This window comes from Cuculus canorus, chromosome 1, assembly GCF_017976375.1.
Source record: "Cuculus canorus isolate bCucCan1 chromosome 1, bCucCan1.pri, whole genome shotgun sequence".
Taxonomy (NCBI): Eukaryota; Metazoa; Chordata; class Aves; order Cuculiformes; family Cuculidae; genus Cuculus; species Cuculus canorus.
The window spans coordinates 144054377-144070896 of NC_071401.1; the positions used below are offsets into that span (position 1 = coordinate 144054377).

Genomic DNA, 16520 nt, shown 5'->3' on the forward strand with positions numbered 1-16520 from the left:
TTCACATTTACATGATAAAGGTCAGCCAGCAGAAATGATGGTGTGTGATAAAACACAGAAACACATTTTTTAAAAGCGCTTGAGTTCAGAAATTTTTGATATATTTATGTGAATTTTACATCATTACTGAGCAGGGTATGGAAAAGTGTAGCAATCATCAGAATTGACTAAAATGAACAGCAAGTTTTTAAGAAAGCATCTGTGTAACCAAGACATTAACAGGCATATTTTCAACGCTTTCTGTATTAATTTCTTTTCCTCTGATTTTAATTGTCAGCCAAGGAATGTGGGTTTGTATGCATGTATGTCAGTTTTCTTCATTTTACTTACTGATCATAAACCTGATCTTCAAAGCATGGAAGGTCTGTGTTAAACTGTATTAGCAGTGTCCCACATCAAAATATTCACACTCACGAATATTGAGCACTTTTAGCATTTTTATCATGGTTGCAACGTTTTTTTGGCACCTAAAACTGTGACCCTTCACACCTCAAGCTCAGCACAAAGCCTGGGATGATTTCTCTAACAAAGTGTTCACATTAAGTACAGACAGAAATCGAGAAGACTGGACCCAGCTTTTTGTACTAGAGCTTTCTTCCCTCACTGTCTCTCCTCTTCTTGGAAGGAAGTAAGTTCATCAAGGCTTGCTTCTCATTAATGCTTAATAACGTCACTCCTAGACCTTCACAAAACATTTATCAAGCTCACAAAATTCAGAAGATTGGCTTAAAAAATGTATGAGATTTTTATGATATTAAAAAAATTATGCATGCAAGGATCTCTCAGCTGAAGTCCATGTTTTTTATAAGAAGTCTGTTTTTTTATGGCTCAGTTTTTCAGTCTGGTTATGCCCAAGTAGGCTCTCCTCTGCACCTAAAGGGGTTAAAAAGTTTCTTTTTCTCAGGGTAGGCTATTCTTACACCCCTCACCCTTCCCCAAATCACTTGAATCTAGAGAACTAGTACCTGAGAAGAGCCATCGAGGAGCACTGAGATGGCTGGTAAAACTGCAAGAGCTAGGAAGAAGGTGCTTTTCAAGTGCATCAGAGAGAAATGCAGGGGAAGCAGAGCTTACAAGAGTGGTGTGGAAACAGCTAACAAAAATGTTTGATTGCTGATATTAGCACCACTGCAGTGATCACAGAAAAAGCCAATACATTGTGACTGAGTTATGATATCAAGCAGAAAGAGCAGTAAGAAGGGCAAGCATTTGTAAAAGGCACAAGCATGCCACACTGTTTTATACAATGTGGCAATGTTTTTTTCCACATCAGCTCTGGCTTCAGAATCAACTACCAGGAAGAGAAAAGGGCAATTACACTGAGTTACAGGCTAATTCCTTGGAACATGAGAAATTCCCCTTATGAAAGATTTTTAAAGCTGTAGGAGGAAAGGACCCATAAGCTGTATTTCGGATTGATTGCCTTTAAGATAGGGGCGATGCTCTGTGTGAGACTGACCAAGGCAATCCCAGCACTACTTCACTGAGCCGTGTCCACTTGTTTCCCTCCTTCTTAGCCTTTCTACTGAGCTGGAAAAGCAGCAGCTTGTCATGCGCACAGTCACCTCATGCAAGTTATTTGAATGTGTCACTTATGGCACTTCAGCCCTTTTCTATCATATCTCAGTGAAAAGGAACCAGTTTGTTCTTTCTTCCCTAAGGGACAGAGCTGTTGTCCACGTAGCCTCCTGCATACTGCCTGGCATCACAGATGCCCCAAGAGCTGAGACAAATTCTGGACTACGAGTATAAAGAAAAATAGGGGTTTTTTTTAAACCTTTGGCCACTTTGGAAACTATTGCTTGGAAAAAGAGGAAACCTCCACAGTGAAAAATAGGGTCCTGTCATCATCCTTTAGGCTGACGCTGCCCAAATTTCTCCCTGCATCCTTCCAGGAAGCGCACAGTATTAGGGTGTGATTCTGTAGCCTGCAGCCACTGGCAGCAGCATGTATTTGCAAGACAGCCCCCACCACAGTCACTAGGATGGGTGTATGAGGCAGGAGCTGCACAAGCAGATAGTCATCTGCTGTGGCTGAACATGAGAAGGTGTTAAAGCCAATGGCTATTTCCTGAGGAAATAACAATCTTTTTTCCCTACCACTTACTCAAGTCACAAGAGGACGAACAATCTATACATAAAAGTAGATAAATTATTGCTGGACTTAACTAATGGCATTTGCTTTGGGTAGAAGGCCTCTGTAATAGTTTTATTGCTCTGTTAACCTTACAATCAATGGTTCTAATTAATAATTTCAATTAATATTAAAACCAGGTATGATTGTGGAGAACTCATTTCCTACACTTGCAAGAGATTTTTCATTGATGGGCTTATTCCAAAAACAGTTCCCATTCAACGAAGTTCTTTCAATTCATACACCATAACTCTAGGTCCCTGCAGCTGATATTTATAACATTCAAATTTCTGAAAGTCACTTAAAAGGGAAAATAAAATAGCACATCTTTCAGTAACCCATGTATATCATCAGTGAATTTGCAGAACGCTCACGTCATTAAAGAAGCCTAAACCAGAACAAGACCTTTGCTTACAGTTCTGCTGAAATTTATCCACTGCCCTATTAAGAGAGAAGATTTCACTAACCAGATTAATGGGAAACAGTGAAAGTTGATACTTCTTTGCTTTGCCTGTATTTGCATTTGGCAACCTTTTACGAAAGCTTCAGCATTCCATGCTATGGAATAGCTAGATCTGAAACTCAGGGGAAAAAAACAATTGGTTTTCTAAGGCTGGTGCTGTGCAGTTACAAGGACCTCCCCACCCACCCTTGCAGCCCCAAATTGGGGCCACTGGGTTAGGCCGCAGTTTGTGGGAGCAACATCTGAAGCACAGCATCCCACATCTGCTGTCGCAGCCTTGGAGAAAAAACAGGGCTTTGGGGTCTTGATGCGGGCACACACACTTCAGGGCTTCTTAACTCAACCATTTTGTGCCTCAATTTCCCTTTTCCTTGATGGGGACAATATTTCAACTCACAGGGACCTTGTAGAAATAAATTACCTAACTACAGACAGTAGGGAGAGCCCTGAGTAATGAGCATGGGGAAAAAGCCTGAGAGGAAATGAGTAATCCTGCCTCCAGAGAACAGCCTGGGCCATGCACAGTAAATAATGCCTGGGGGCACACACTGAACAACAAAGTTAAATAAAATATTGAACAGCTGCTCATTAAGAGCAACATAAAGCTAGCAAGCCTTCCCACCCCCTGCACGTGATCATCTACCAAGGTAATTAAGGACCATATCCCAATGCATGCATGCATGGGGGAGAATTCAGGCTGCAGAGGCCACCTGGTTTCTGACATTTCCTGCCTTTGGAGTTATTTATTGTGAAATCTCAAGGTTATCTATGTAGGCGTGTGTGTCTGAGGGGGAACCATTTGCCTATTCTGCTGTCACAACATTCAAGGTGCGATGGACCTCACCGCGGACGTGGGGAGTTGCAGAGGGGATATTTACTCACAGCTTCAACAGTATTTTAATTCAGAGGCACACCATGTGGGTGTAATTACTCACTGCAAATTATTTGCTTCCTATCCAGAAAAAGTAAGCCTAAAGCAGCTTGAGAGCTCCCTGCAGACAGCCATGGACCGAGGTGAGAGTGCTCCATGGGGATGTGCAGGACATGTTGTGGTTGCCACAGTAGTGTATCTGCATACTCAGAAGGTACGAGGCTCAAGCAATGTCCGTTACCTGTTCAGCTAGCAGCGAGGCCAGGCTTGAGTAAGCATCTGCAAACTCTGGGCCATACTTAATGGAGTCCCGCAGCAAGATTACAGCTTCCTCTTTCTTCCCTTGGGACCTGTAGCCAGGGAAGGAGGGAAAAAAGAAATATTCCTGTAAGTGCATGTTTAGGACATCCCACTGATTTTCCTACTTTTAAAGAGATGTTAAAGTCCCTGGCTTGACCTTTTCGACAAAGACTAAATGATTCACTTGTGCCTCCTCTCCATGCTGTGCATGCCTAGCATCTCCTCAACCACCACCATTTCCATACATTATTCTCAGGAATTGTGAGAACATAGGCTTAAATGAATCTGCTATTAGTATGCTGTCCTGGTGACTGTCATTGCATCATGCAACGACCCCAGTGAACCCTCCTGTCCCTCAAAATATTGTATTTCTCAACTCCATACACTGAAGAGCAAAAAGGGTTTTGACTGTCAGGTAATCAGTACAGACCATGTGCTCTACCTGTTGATTCACAACCACTAGCTTTTTTAAACTTCCCCAGTCTCACTGTATCTCCTCTCAATATTTCTCTTTATGGCAAATGTATTGAATTCTGTCCCATTCACCCCATCAGGAGTTAAAGATACATGAAGGAAAAGCCAGCAAAAGACCTGTCCACTGATGTCCTTGGGAAGTTGCATGCTCTGTGGGAAGGGATGCTGTCCAGGTAACAGCGGATTTGCAAACAGCTTCCAGAGGTCTAGTTCAAGTCATGTCACCAAGGCACAAAATGACTTGGGAACAGGACATTTGTCAGCAACCCTCACGCAGGTAGGCTGGAGATACCAAAACATTAGCATTATCTTAAAAAACTGTAGAGTCTCTGCATGTCCCTAGACAACGAGTGCTGTTCTATACCCACTTATGACTTACTTAAATTAATACTTTGAAATGAAAATATTGCTAAGTTAAATCTGCCTGGGATCTCTAAATAACTCCTTTGCAAGTCAATCATCAGGCTAGAGGAGTCTGTTCTTCAGATCCTAAGGATTATGAAGAGATAGTTGAGATAGTTGAAAAGATGGCTATGCTGATGAACTAGTTTGTTGTGGGGTTTATTTTTTACAGCACTGCTCTGCACTTATTTCCATGGAAAATGGAGAAGGTTTCCTGAACAAAAATCTAAGGATGTTTGTTTATTTGAGCTGCAATTATGCCAGTATCATTCTGTATTTCTTTCCTTGGAAAAATGAGAAGGTTTCCTGAACAAACATCTAAGGATGTTAAGCTGGACTGGAACAATATTTTCCTTGTGTCGGTTGTACAAAGAATAAGAATAGCAAGGTTTACAAAAAGAAACAAAGGGCTCTGGGACACAGAAAGTATGTGAACACCTTGCTGTTTTGGCCTTTGATTTCATATGAGTGGCATGGTCAAGTAACCAGATCTTGTTTATAAGGTGCAAATTTCAGCTGATAATATATGTGGCTTTGCAGTTATTTTCCCTTTCTACTTGTGTAACTGGAAGAATATTTTGCCTGCACATTAAGCTAAGTAAAACCAGTTGTGCTAGACTCCATCTTCTTCCAGTGGTGTTCTATATTACATGAATAAAGCAAAAACAAATAAAGAGCCACTTTTCTCCTGCACTAATTACAGGCTAGCTAGCTTGTCAATTTATAAAACTTTTCGATCCCTTGGCTGGAGTTTCATGACACATTTTTATAAATCAAAACCAGATGACTGCTTTATAAAGGTATTGATGTTTGGCAAAAAAAAATTAGGAAATGCCAGCTACAGAAATAAGAGGATTAAGTGATCCACTCAGCAGCAGTAAACATTCCCATTAACCACACCATGCACTCTGAACACTGGGCAACCCTCTTAATTACTCCATTTTTTTTTCAAAATGCCCTTTCTTTCTCTTATTTGATCCAAGAACAACATTTGTCTTCTGAAAGTAGGGGTACAGAGGGAAAGATTACGGCATCTTTTCATGTGACAGACTGAATTATATTAAAAAAAAGCAGATCCAGAAGTTTCTCATAGTGCTCAGGAAAGCAAGATACCAAGTGCTCTGGCCAAGCGCTTAAACGTGTACTTAACTTTTATGTATGCAAGTTGAAAATTAATTACTAGTTGAAGTGCCTTCCTGGATCAAGGCCAACCCCTTGCAACATTGAAGCTGTCATTTATATAAATCTGCAATTTGGGAGAGCACAGAACATTGGAAGAACAGTCCAGTACACTAATTTACCATAAACTAGGGATCTGGAGAAGGAAAAGCTAGGTAATGTATACCTTCACTATGACAGAGAGAGGAACAAATTCAACTGACACAAGGAGTCTATGATCACTTAATCCAATTTTTCCCCAAATAACCTTGCCTTACAATGCCTTCTCCTAACTCCCGCTTCCACTCGAGCTCTCAGCCTCCCCTCTGCAGTGTGCTTGAGCTGAAAGCAAGGAATAGTTCCTTCCATTGGGAGCTTCCATATTTTTGCAAGTGCCCCACAGTTGGAGAAGCATCAGCTTAAACTTCCCAGCAGAATACTGATGATGCACAGGGCTGCATGTGGGCTGTTAGCACTGGAGCAAATTTCATCCACAACAGAAACAGTAATTGAGAATCAGAGGATTTTTTTTAACTTTCAGGATTTGTTTTCTTTTGTGGAGTTAGTTTGACTGCATTAAAGCCAGAAACACAGAAATCAGCAAGGGCTGCACACCTGTTCTGAACATCTTATCTCAGTTTTACACCACAATCCAAGGGGAGTTTGCAGTGTCTAACTCTGCGTGTCTGAAAGGAAGCCTCTAAGTCTGATTGCCTCTATAGGTTAAAACCACTTCAGATAATTAAGATGCACTCCTTTGCTATTCATCTATACCATGTGGATGACACTAAACTGTGGGAGCAGATAATACACTGCAAGGCAGGGCTGCTTTTCAGAGGGACCATGTCTGATGGGAACCTCCAGTAAAAGCAAATGCAAGTCCTGTGCACTTGCAGGATAACCCTGTGCACAAGCATTGGTTGGGGAACAAGCATCTGTAAAGCAGCTCTGCAGAAAAGGCCCTGGGGTCCTGGTGGACGACAAGTTGACCATGGGCTAGCAACGTAACCTACATGGGAAAGACAGACAGTAGGTCCAGGAAGTGATCCTTCCCCTTTATCTGACATTTGTGAGACCACATCTGTCTGTCCAGAGTTGGGCTTCCCAGTGCAAGAAAGACATGGACATAATGAAGGAAGCTCAACAGAGGGCCACTAAGGTGGTCAGGGCTAGAGCACTCGTTGCACAAGGAGGGGCTGAACAAGCCTCATGAGTGACTTCTGTGCTATTGGCAACTACCTGGTCAGAGAATACAGAGAAACCAGAGACAAATAATTAGGAACACTGGAAATTCTGATTAGATATAAGAGAAATATTTTCCACCATGAGGGTGGACAAACAGTGGAACAGATTGCACAGAGATTCTGGCATCTCTGTCCTTGGAGGTGTTCAAGATTCCACTGGACACAGCCCTAAGCAACCTGATCAATCAGACTTGCTTTGAGCAGCAGGCTTGACCAAATTATCTCCAGAGGTCTGTTCTCTTCTAAGTTATTTTTTTAATCCACTGTAAAGTAGACACTGCCAAAGGTATTTTTGTTGTAAACAGACTACAGAGTGCATGTGATACTGACACCAACTACAGCACTTCAAGCAACACAGAGTATCCTAACCAGAGACCATCCAAAAAGCCAGTTGCAGTACCACTGAACATCATGACTCACTTTGCTTCTTTGAACGGAAGGGAGGAATGTTTCACTCTCTGAAAGACCTTAAATCTCAGTACACAATATCTATCTGAGGTTTTTCAGCATCTTCAGACAGTTACACAGGCTTGTGTCAGCACATTCCTACATGCCTATCCAGAAGCCTGTATTAGAGAGGACAGACAGTCCTTCCTCTGAATAGATAGGTTTGCTAAACTCAGACTAAATCACAGCAATAAATGCACAGGACACCTTGTGTGTTACTCTACATTCAGAAGAGAATCAGTTCTTTGAATAAACTCAAGATTTCAGTGGACACTTTATAGGCATTTCACTTTCCACTTGAAAACGCAGCCATAACATTCTCAAAGCACCTAAGAGTTATGAGGCTTTTCTTCGTAAGAAATTGTGTACTGAATATTGGAATGCTCTAGATATGGATAGATACAGTACTGCAAATAAGAAATTCTCTCCTATTCTTCCTGCAACAGAAAGTCAAGATAAATATTTACTTTGAATGCTCATAGCATTTTATTTCTTGTCTCTTTACAAAATATCCCACAGGCTATAAATTTGTGAGGTATTCTGAATTACATTTGTCTCAGTTTTTCAAGACATCTCAACAAAGCTGTATCTATATAGAGGGGTTAGATATTAACGTTATGGGAAACTTCAAAACAAAACACAACAAAGCAGCATCAGCCTGCTCTGTATCACTGATCAAGGACCATGAAAGTGATTCCTCACTTTTAGGCAGACCATTTTTTGGACCTACTTTAACTAAGAAATCTGCTCGCATTGTTTAATTATCTACTCTCCAATATTTATATTAGACAAGAAAATGATGATATACAACTTTATTTTAGGATATGTAAACAATACCAGAAGCTTACTCAGCCATTACCCAGCAATACTTCCTGAGATCATTCATCTTCTGGCACATAGTTGTCTTCGTTACGTGCAAAAAGAAAATGGAAACATATTTTTCATCTAGGACTCTGACAGAAAAAAACCCTAAAAACTCAACCCTGTGGTCCTCAAAACAGATTTTTATTCAAGCATAAATCACAAGAAATGGACACTCAAATAGAGAGCTTATTCACAGGGAGTAATGAGAGGCATATTCCCACATGGGAACAGCAAACTCATCCTTCCAAAATCCTGGAGTTGCCTTTTTCAGCACTCCAGAGGAGGTAAAATCTAAAATCCGCCATCAGATTTCCACACTACGAGCAGGGGTGGGTATAAAGAACTCAGCAGAATTCAGCTGGGAATTTCTCATGCCAGATAGTTTCATTACACGCCCCAGCACAATTAGTGCTGTTACTGGACATGCCTTAAGTGTTGCAGATCTGACTCTTTATTCTCTCTCAGCCATACACTTAAAAACCAAAACACTTTTCATAATTTCATAGCACAGCCAGAAAATACTATGTGCCTGTAATATTCTGCAGATTTTCCTTTGTTACCTAGATGATACCAGGATTTAGTGTCTGTATAATACTGATTGTCCTATATTCATACATCTAAAAGGATAACTTGGAAACCCAGGTAAAACACATAAATAAAGACAAAGTTTTAGGAAGGGCAAGTTTGAAATCTCTGCCTCATTCCTGTCTCACAATTCACCTCATGCTCCAGCATGGCTGATGGTATCTTCTAAGTTCATGGATGATACAGGAAAGGTGCTGGCAAAGAGGTTTGAGATAGCATGATGTTTGTATAGGATCTGCCCATGCAGCATCTGCTTTATGTATGCGCTAATTCCTTGACCATGAACTCTAACTTAATTTTTCAGAAGGTTTTTCAAAGCTGAACAGGGAGATGAGGACAGTCAGTTTCCGTTATAATTAATACGATTGGAGAGTTCAGATGCACTAGGTTGTTTTGGAAGCCTAAAAGTAGTTTAGTAAATGGGAGCAAATGGGTGTGGGAAAACGGCAGGTGGAAATTCAGCGCTTTCTTTTAACAAGTTTAGCACAAGCATCACACATCTTTAACATACCAAAATATATGGCACCACAGAAGGATGCAGAGCACACGCAATCTGACAGGATGCACAATATTCTAACTATCACATTATGGAAAATATGATACATTGCACACAAAACAAACAGCAATTCTAAAAGATCTTCCCACATGTCTCCTTTGAGCTTTGCCAGTGCAACAAATCCAGCTTCCACTCTTCTGCTCTTACAACATAAGAGCCATCAACAAGCCAGATTTTAGTATTATTGACAGGGCATGTTCTCGTGCTGTTTCTGGCTTATGTCCTTTTGTATTTTTTTTTAAACAAATATTAGGGAATAATAACTAAGGCAAACACGATGTATTAAAAGGACAATATGTATTTCTAAACAGCAATGCTACCTAAGATCAATTTCAACCAACCAAATCTAATGACTAATATAAAGACCTGCCATTTCTCTTGTAATAAGACTGTCTTTACCATCTTCCTTTCCTGTGAGTATTTCAAGTAAAGCATTCACCTACTCTCTATTTAAGAATTACTCAGTTGCCATATTTTAACCCCAAACCATGTTTACTTGTAATACTATTCTGATAACCTCTCCATTAGTAAATGGACCAGGCAGAACCTCAGCAATCCTCTTAATATCTGCCACATAAACTCACATTCACAGTAACATTTCAGAACCAGAGAGATGAAGTATTTTATGGTGAGACAGTGACACTTTATAACCAGCTCGACACTAAAGCCCAACCTGCTCTAAAAGATTTAACAGAGGCCTATTACCAGCAAAATAGGTGCAGTTTGTATCAGCAAAAATGTACTTTTACTGCTGTAGCCTATGCAGTGCTGTCAGCAAACAACATGCTATCCCTTCAAAAACAAGGAGATATTTGCTGGTGCAAAGTAATAATGCAGGAATAGACTTTTTTTTTTTTTTTTTTAAATTGTACCTCTAGCAGATCTTATCATACCGGCAAAGCTTGTTGTGTAGATCTAAGTTCAGTCTTTAGATATGGTTAGTCAAATTAATTTGCATTATGACTGTCTGCTATTCTTCTTGCTAAAGGCTGACACTCTAAATAACGAGTGAAATTACGAGCTGATTAACTTGTTTTCTTGCTCAGCAGAGTAACCATATAGGAATGCAAACCAGCTTTCCTCTCAGATCCAGACCCAGCCCCTCTGCAACGGGATGAACCTCCTGCTGCTCTGAGCATCTGAGTTAAGATACTTATGTCTAAATTACACACTGACCTTCCATACAGTTAATGAGGAGAAGTGGGATCTTGTAGGGAGGGATTTGTTGGATCTGTGTTACTTATTAAAACTGCATCAGATGCCTGTCATTGAACAACATGGATTGCTCCACGGGAAAGGCTTACGCCTCTCCACCAAGATGGGAATCTTAGTTGAGTAGTTGGGTTTAGGCACCTCACTTTTTGATGGCTGATTTGGAACAAGCTAATTCTCTCCAACCGAAAAAAAATTGTAAACGGCACCTGAAGTGATGTGGTAGACAGCATAAGGATATCCAAACAAAGCATGACCTTTGTGCCGGAACTCTTGGATGGCAATAAGAAATAATTCCATTCCTTCACCAGCTGGCAGAAAAAAACTACTTTGATGATATGTGTAGAGAGAACATGCATTTCCTTGGTGCCAGATCTGTGTTCAACTTACTTGAGCAGGTTGCCAAGATTGAAGAGTGCTCGATTGTGCTGCGGGTTTAACTGAAGGGCCCGTCGGTAGTAGTCCTTTGCCTCCACCACATCTTTGGTCAATGTCCCCAAGTTGTTGAGAGCACTTGCGTGACGAGGGTAAAGTCTAGGAAAAATGAAATATCAAGTACAGGCACTCATTAATTGACAAATAAAGCTCAGGTCACTAATACTGCCACCACTGGTGTTCAGTACTAGATTGAGAGAAGGATTTCAGCTAGGAAACATGGTTTTCCCTTAATTTGCTGCAGGTACTGATGGGATCCTGAAGGACCTTTTCAACTCCCAGAGAGATCAAATCAGATCTTCTCTTATAGTTCCCGTGTGCCTCCAGGGCAAAACGAAACACTGAAAAGCTTTGAAAGCCTATTTTGTCCTCCAAGCAAAAGGCAAAGTGACTAAGGCAGCTTGAACGGTTTTATTCGAAGTGTTCTTCAACCAACCAAGAACCGCTTTGTCAAAAACATGTTTCCAATGGAAATATGTTTTGCCACATACAGTAACTAACACAACACTATTTAAACTGATGTTTTGCTTTGCTTTTTTTTTAAATCAGTTTTCCACAATAAAAGTCATAATGAAGTGCAAAAAGAAACTTGAAATCAGCTGTTCAACAATGTTTTCAGGACCAAGCAGAATGATTAAAAAATCTTGAAATAGATTGTTAACAGTATGAATTCCCTAAGCTTCTAGTTGTATTTTTAACGACTTGGTTCAGTTCTCCTTTTCATTAATCCATTGATCTTTACATATGCCCATTTCTGTTACAACACTACATATTGGTCCCAGTGCATCTCTGTTAAAATTCTCCATGAATTACAAAGCACATTGTGGTCCATTCAGCTGCTTAGATTATCAAAGTTGTACTCCTACATTAATATTTTGATTTGTAGGTCTTTCACCAGAAGACTCCAGAAATGGAAGTGATCAGGGGCAAGTTTTGGAACCAAGACCCTTTGTGTCACAGATGGGTGAAAACTGATGTTCATTATGGTAAAGAAATAAATCCATGACAGTAGCCCACAGAGACGTCCCAGGCAAGCTGAGAGGCCAGCTGTGTGAGATGGTCTGACGTTCTGGCATGAAACAGTGCATATGGGCTTGCCCACTGAACTCCAGATGAACATTTAATTTGTGATAGGGAGGAAGCAGGTTAAGATGGTCAAGACTTCGGTTCAAGGAGACCTAGACACAAATACTGCTGCAACTGCAGGTTTTCTGTTTCAGACCAAGACAAGTCAAGTGTTCAAGACCACGTTGGATGGGGCCTTGAGCAGCCTGGTCTAGTGGGAGGTGTTCCCGCCCATGGCAGGGGGTCTGGAACTGTATGATCTCTAAAGTCCCTTCAAACCCAAACCATTCTATGATTCTACTATTTTGATTGTATGATCTGATACTTTGTTGCCTTACATCCTTGTTCATGGGGAAGTGATGCGGATAATGACATTAAAAGTAGTTGGCTATGACAGCCCAGGGTATAGCATGAGGAGGTACATTTAAAGGAAGAAGAAGGGATTAAGAATCTATAATACAGTCTGACTCAAAAGTCTGCAACTGTTTTTAATCTAAGACTTTCCATGGTGAGAGTTTTTTTGCCTGGAAATTTTCATCATGTCACTTCAGCCCTGGGATTTTCTGTGCTTAAGTACCATGAATAACTTAGCATTTTATACACTGCTGCAACATTTGTATCAGTCACATTTTTGCTCCACAGCACATAAGTCATTTTGGCAAGGTCCTGTTTGGGGGTGAAGCTGGGAATACACAAGGAAACTCCGGAAGAAGTGGACATACACCTGTAAGAAACCTAGGACACTTCCTACAACTAAGACAAGAGCTCAAAGTCCTTTTTCTACCCAACAGCAAGCCTAACAGAGAAGGATTGCAAAGTCACACAGTTAAGGAGGAATCACTCAAGGATGCAGCCATGCTGGTTTTTTTAAAACTTAGCCTATTATAATGACAAAAGACAAATACAGCAACCACCATTCATAGTAACTAAGCACTGCAGACTGTCGACATCCCTCCCATACAGATAAGCATCAGGTAAGCATCCAGTCTCTCGAAGGGAACCATTTCTGCTGCAAGTCTTCCTGTGCATGCCCAGTGCTTCTGTTCACCATAGACTATCTGCATTTGTTGCTTAACTGAGTTTTGAGGAGTTTCCTAATTGATCTTGTCACAGAGGGGCAAAGAGTAGGAAATCAACTGTGAGACTGCACAGAAATAGTATCATATTTTATCACTGAAGCTAACCAACAGTCCTGACATGCTTAGTGATGTGAGGGGCTGTCTGCACTTGGAGAAGCATCAGTAAAGGATGATGGAGCAACAGCTGAGTCTTGACCTTGGCTCCAAAATCCATTAGTCATCAAGGCTAAACCTCCCCAGCTGAAGCAGGCTGGGAGAAATGATTTCTACAGCAACAGCAGGGAAACAATGGAAAGGATCAAGCTTGCTTGCTTTTCAGCATGTCATATGCAGCTCTGTGAGATACATTGACCAGGATCTTGAGCAAAGAATGTTCTATGTACCTCACAGCAAATGCTGAGGGCTCAGCCATGTTTCCCGTTTTCTTCCACAGGGTTTTGACATTGGTTTGGACTGAAAAAGGTTTGGAAGTTTCATTTTTGAGGCTTTTTTCCCAGTTGGCTATGATAAAAGCTGTGCACTACTTCTGTCAGTATTCACACATAAAACCAGCTCTAATATCTGACATGAAGTCAGTTGAGTTATGAGTGGGCAAAAGTATTTCAGACAATTCTAGAGAAAGTCAGAAAGAGATTAACATTTTACAGCCCTAAACCTGATGGTTTTGCTTGCAAACGTTCAGAAATTAATTCTTCTCTTGGCCTCTAGTGCTCCCATGACATTTTAGGCCCAGAGATTAGCTTGCACCAATCTGGAGAGGAACGAAAACTCAAGATTAAAAAAGAGAACCGATTTCACCTTTAAATTACACAGTTCTGACCACCAGCTCCATAACTACACTTCTGAGCTCAGCGATAAAACCTCTTGACAGCAAAACACAGGATGCAAGCACGTCTCCCATGTATTCTGGGCTCTATTTCTTCTGATTTACATTTATTCATTAAATCTCATCGCCCTTTCCAAGAAATACAAGTGAAAAACCAGAACCTCAGCTAGCACAAATTGTCAGCTTAAACCTGCTTAGCATCAGGCCTGAAGAACTCCCGACATTTGCAATTTTACATATCTGAACAAACATTAAGAGAAATATCCAAGCACAGTGAGATAAGGCAGTTGTGTTGGGCGTTGCTGTTAGGGTTCAGTTCTTTACAGCTTTTTTTTTTAATATTACTTTATTATGGCAGTAGAGCAAGATAACTGAGTTCAGCAGAGAGGATAACCAAGCCGTAAAAGAGCATCATTTTTAGCAAAGTAACCAGAGCCTGAGTCCATCCATGCTGCTATGCTGTTAACATGATCACATAACATAACAGTTTCACGCCACCCTCAAATAGTTCCCACTAGTGCTCCGGGGCTGAGCCCAGATCAGGGTCTGGTCCCAAAAGCCAGCTTAGCCTCTGCCACCGTCTCTCAGAGGATACAAACACTTACTGAATACTTGCAGGTCAATTTACACCAGCTGGCCTCAGGGCTAGAGAACAGATCCTTTTTATTTATTAATATGGATGTTGTCTAAAGCACTAATGGCCTTATTCAAGCTTCACTCTCTTAATGCACACACACTGCTTTTAATAATAGCTTCCTGGGATAAAACCAGAGTAGAACAAAGTCTTGTGGCTGGATTTACAGACTAGCATAAAACTTGACCACAGGTGACTAATTAAAGCAACATTTACCTGGAACCCTCAAAACACTTCTGCAAAACTTGCAGATACAGCATTTGTAAACTTGCTTTTTGCTCTGTATGATCTATCGGTTTAATGAATGGAGGCACGTGTATATTTTTTTTCTAGTTTTATGTTAACAGGAGGTTTGTGTTGTTTTTCAGGTCTTTTGGAAATGGTTCAATGATTCCTGATGTCTACTTTGTTTATTTTAACCATAAGCAAAGACTGCCTCTTCCCCACACACATATATTTCTTGGAAGGGTCAAAAACATACTACTAGGACAAGGTCTCCAGTTAACCTGGAGTCTCTTCATGCTACAATAATGATAATATTCAGAAGCTAGACCTTGTTTAACAAATAACCAGAATGCTCTGAGATGCAAGGAATCAGTTGTTGAAGCATATATACTTTGTTTTGCAACTTCTCTTAAGAAACAAAGCTTTCTATCTGGACACACAAGGAGCTTTATTTTCCTTGCCACCACCACTGATAATGGCAACAGTCTGCAGGCAATATCCTTCTTGCTATGCATCTGATTAGGTAGAAATTCCTCTAGGCTTCACCTAATCAAATGCAAGTGCTGCATTATTTATGAAAGAAAGCTGAATTTCATTAAACTTATTCTAAAATAAACAGTTCATGTAAAAATCAATTTCGCCTTTCTTTCTTTCAGAAATCAGAACAATTTTCTTTTAAAACCTAAATTCACAAGTAATTATAATAGAACTCTTGAAATGGCAAAATTACTTTAAATAAAGAAACTAACCTATAAAAGTATATTTTAAATCAGACTGGGATTTCATTTCTGAAGAGAAAACAAGTAGGATGTTTCCTTGTTGCAGAATGAATAATTCAAATGATTCCTCCAGCGCTGTATCTGCAATTGCCAGAATAAATTTAAGCAGCTTTCCCTTTAACTATTACAGGTATACACTGCAGAAGAACTGGTAGTAATTACCCCCACTTCTTTCAGTCTAGGAACATTCCTTATAGTACCACTGAACAAAAGCCTTATTGACTTGCACAGTCATGAGATCTCCAGTTTCACAAGAAGATACCAGACACAAAACATATACAGTCATCAAAACGCCGATGACCATTTATTTTGCTTTTTAATATAATGCTGCTATTACTGCGGCATTAGTTTAAAAGAAAAAAAAACAAAACTGAGGGGTTTTGTTTGGCAAAACATCGGAACTACAAGACCATTCCAGAAAAAAGAGAAAGGGAGGGAATTTGTTGTCATGGCTACAACCTATAATCCACAAAGAATTTTAATTCTTTTAATTCAGATCAAGGAAGACCACTTAAACAAGGGGCAAGCTCTGCTCTCAATCCTGCTTTTAAACAGCCCTTCAGCTGGTACCAGAGGTATTCAGGGGGCAAAAAGTGTGACAGCCCCCATCTCACTCTTAAGAGAGTTATGTGTGTTTTGCACAACCAGCCATCGCTGTGCAAGGGCAGAGAGCAAAACGGGATGGGGCCAGGGTAACATGCAACTAGCCTGGGAAATTACAAGGAACAGCATGGAAAGGGCTGCAACACTGGCTTTCAGTGGTCCAG

General features: G+C 40.5%; 1 protein-coding gene across 2 annotated transcripts in view; it reads right to left on the reverse strand.

Moving 5' to 3' along the window:
* Positions 1-16520, reverse strand: part of TMTC1 (transmembrane O-mannosyltransferase targeting cadherins 1) — a 146447-nt gene that overhangs the window by 13822 nt on the left and 116105 nt on the right. For both annotated transcript variants that reach the window (XM_054069015.1, XM_054069008.1), the window contains 2 exons: positions 11101-11244; positions 3710-3818 (listed from right to left, as the gene is read on the reverse strand). In XM_054069015.1, coding sequence (XP_053924990.1) covers positions 3710-3818; positions 11101-11244 — 253 coding nt within the window. The remainder of the gene's footprint in view (positions 1-3709; positions 3819-11100; positions 11245-16520) is intronic.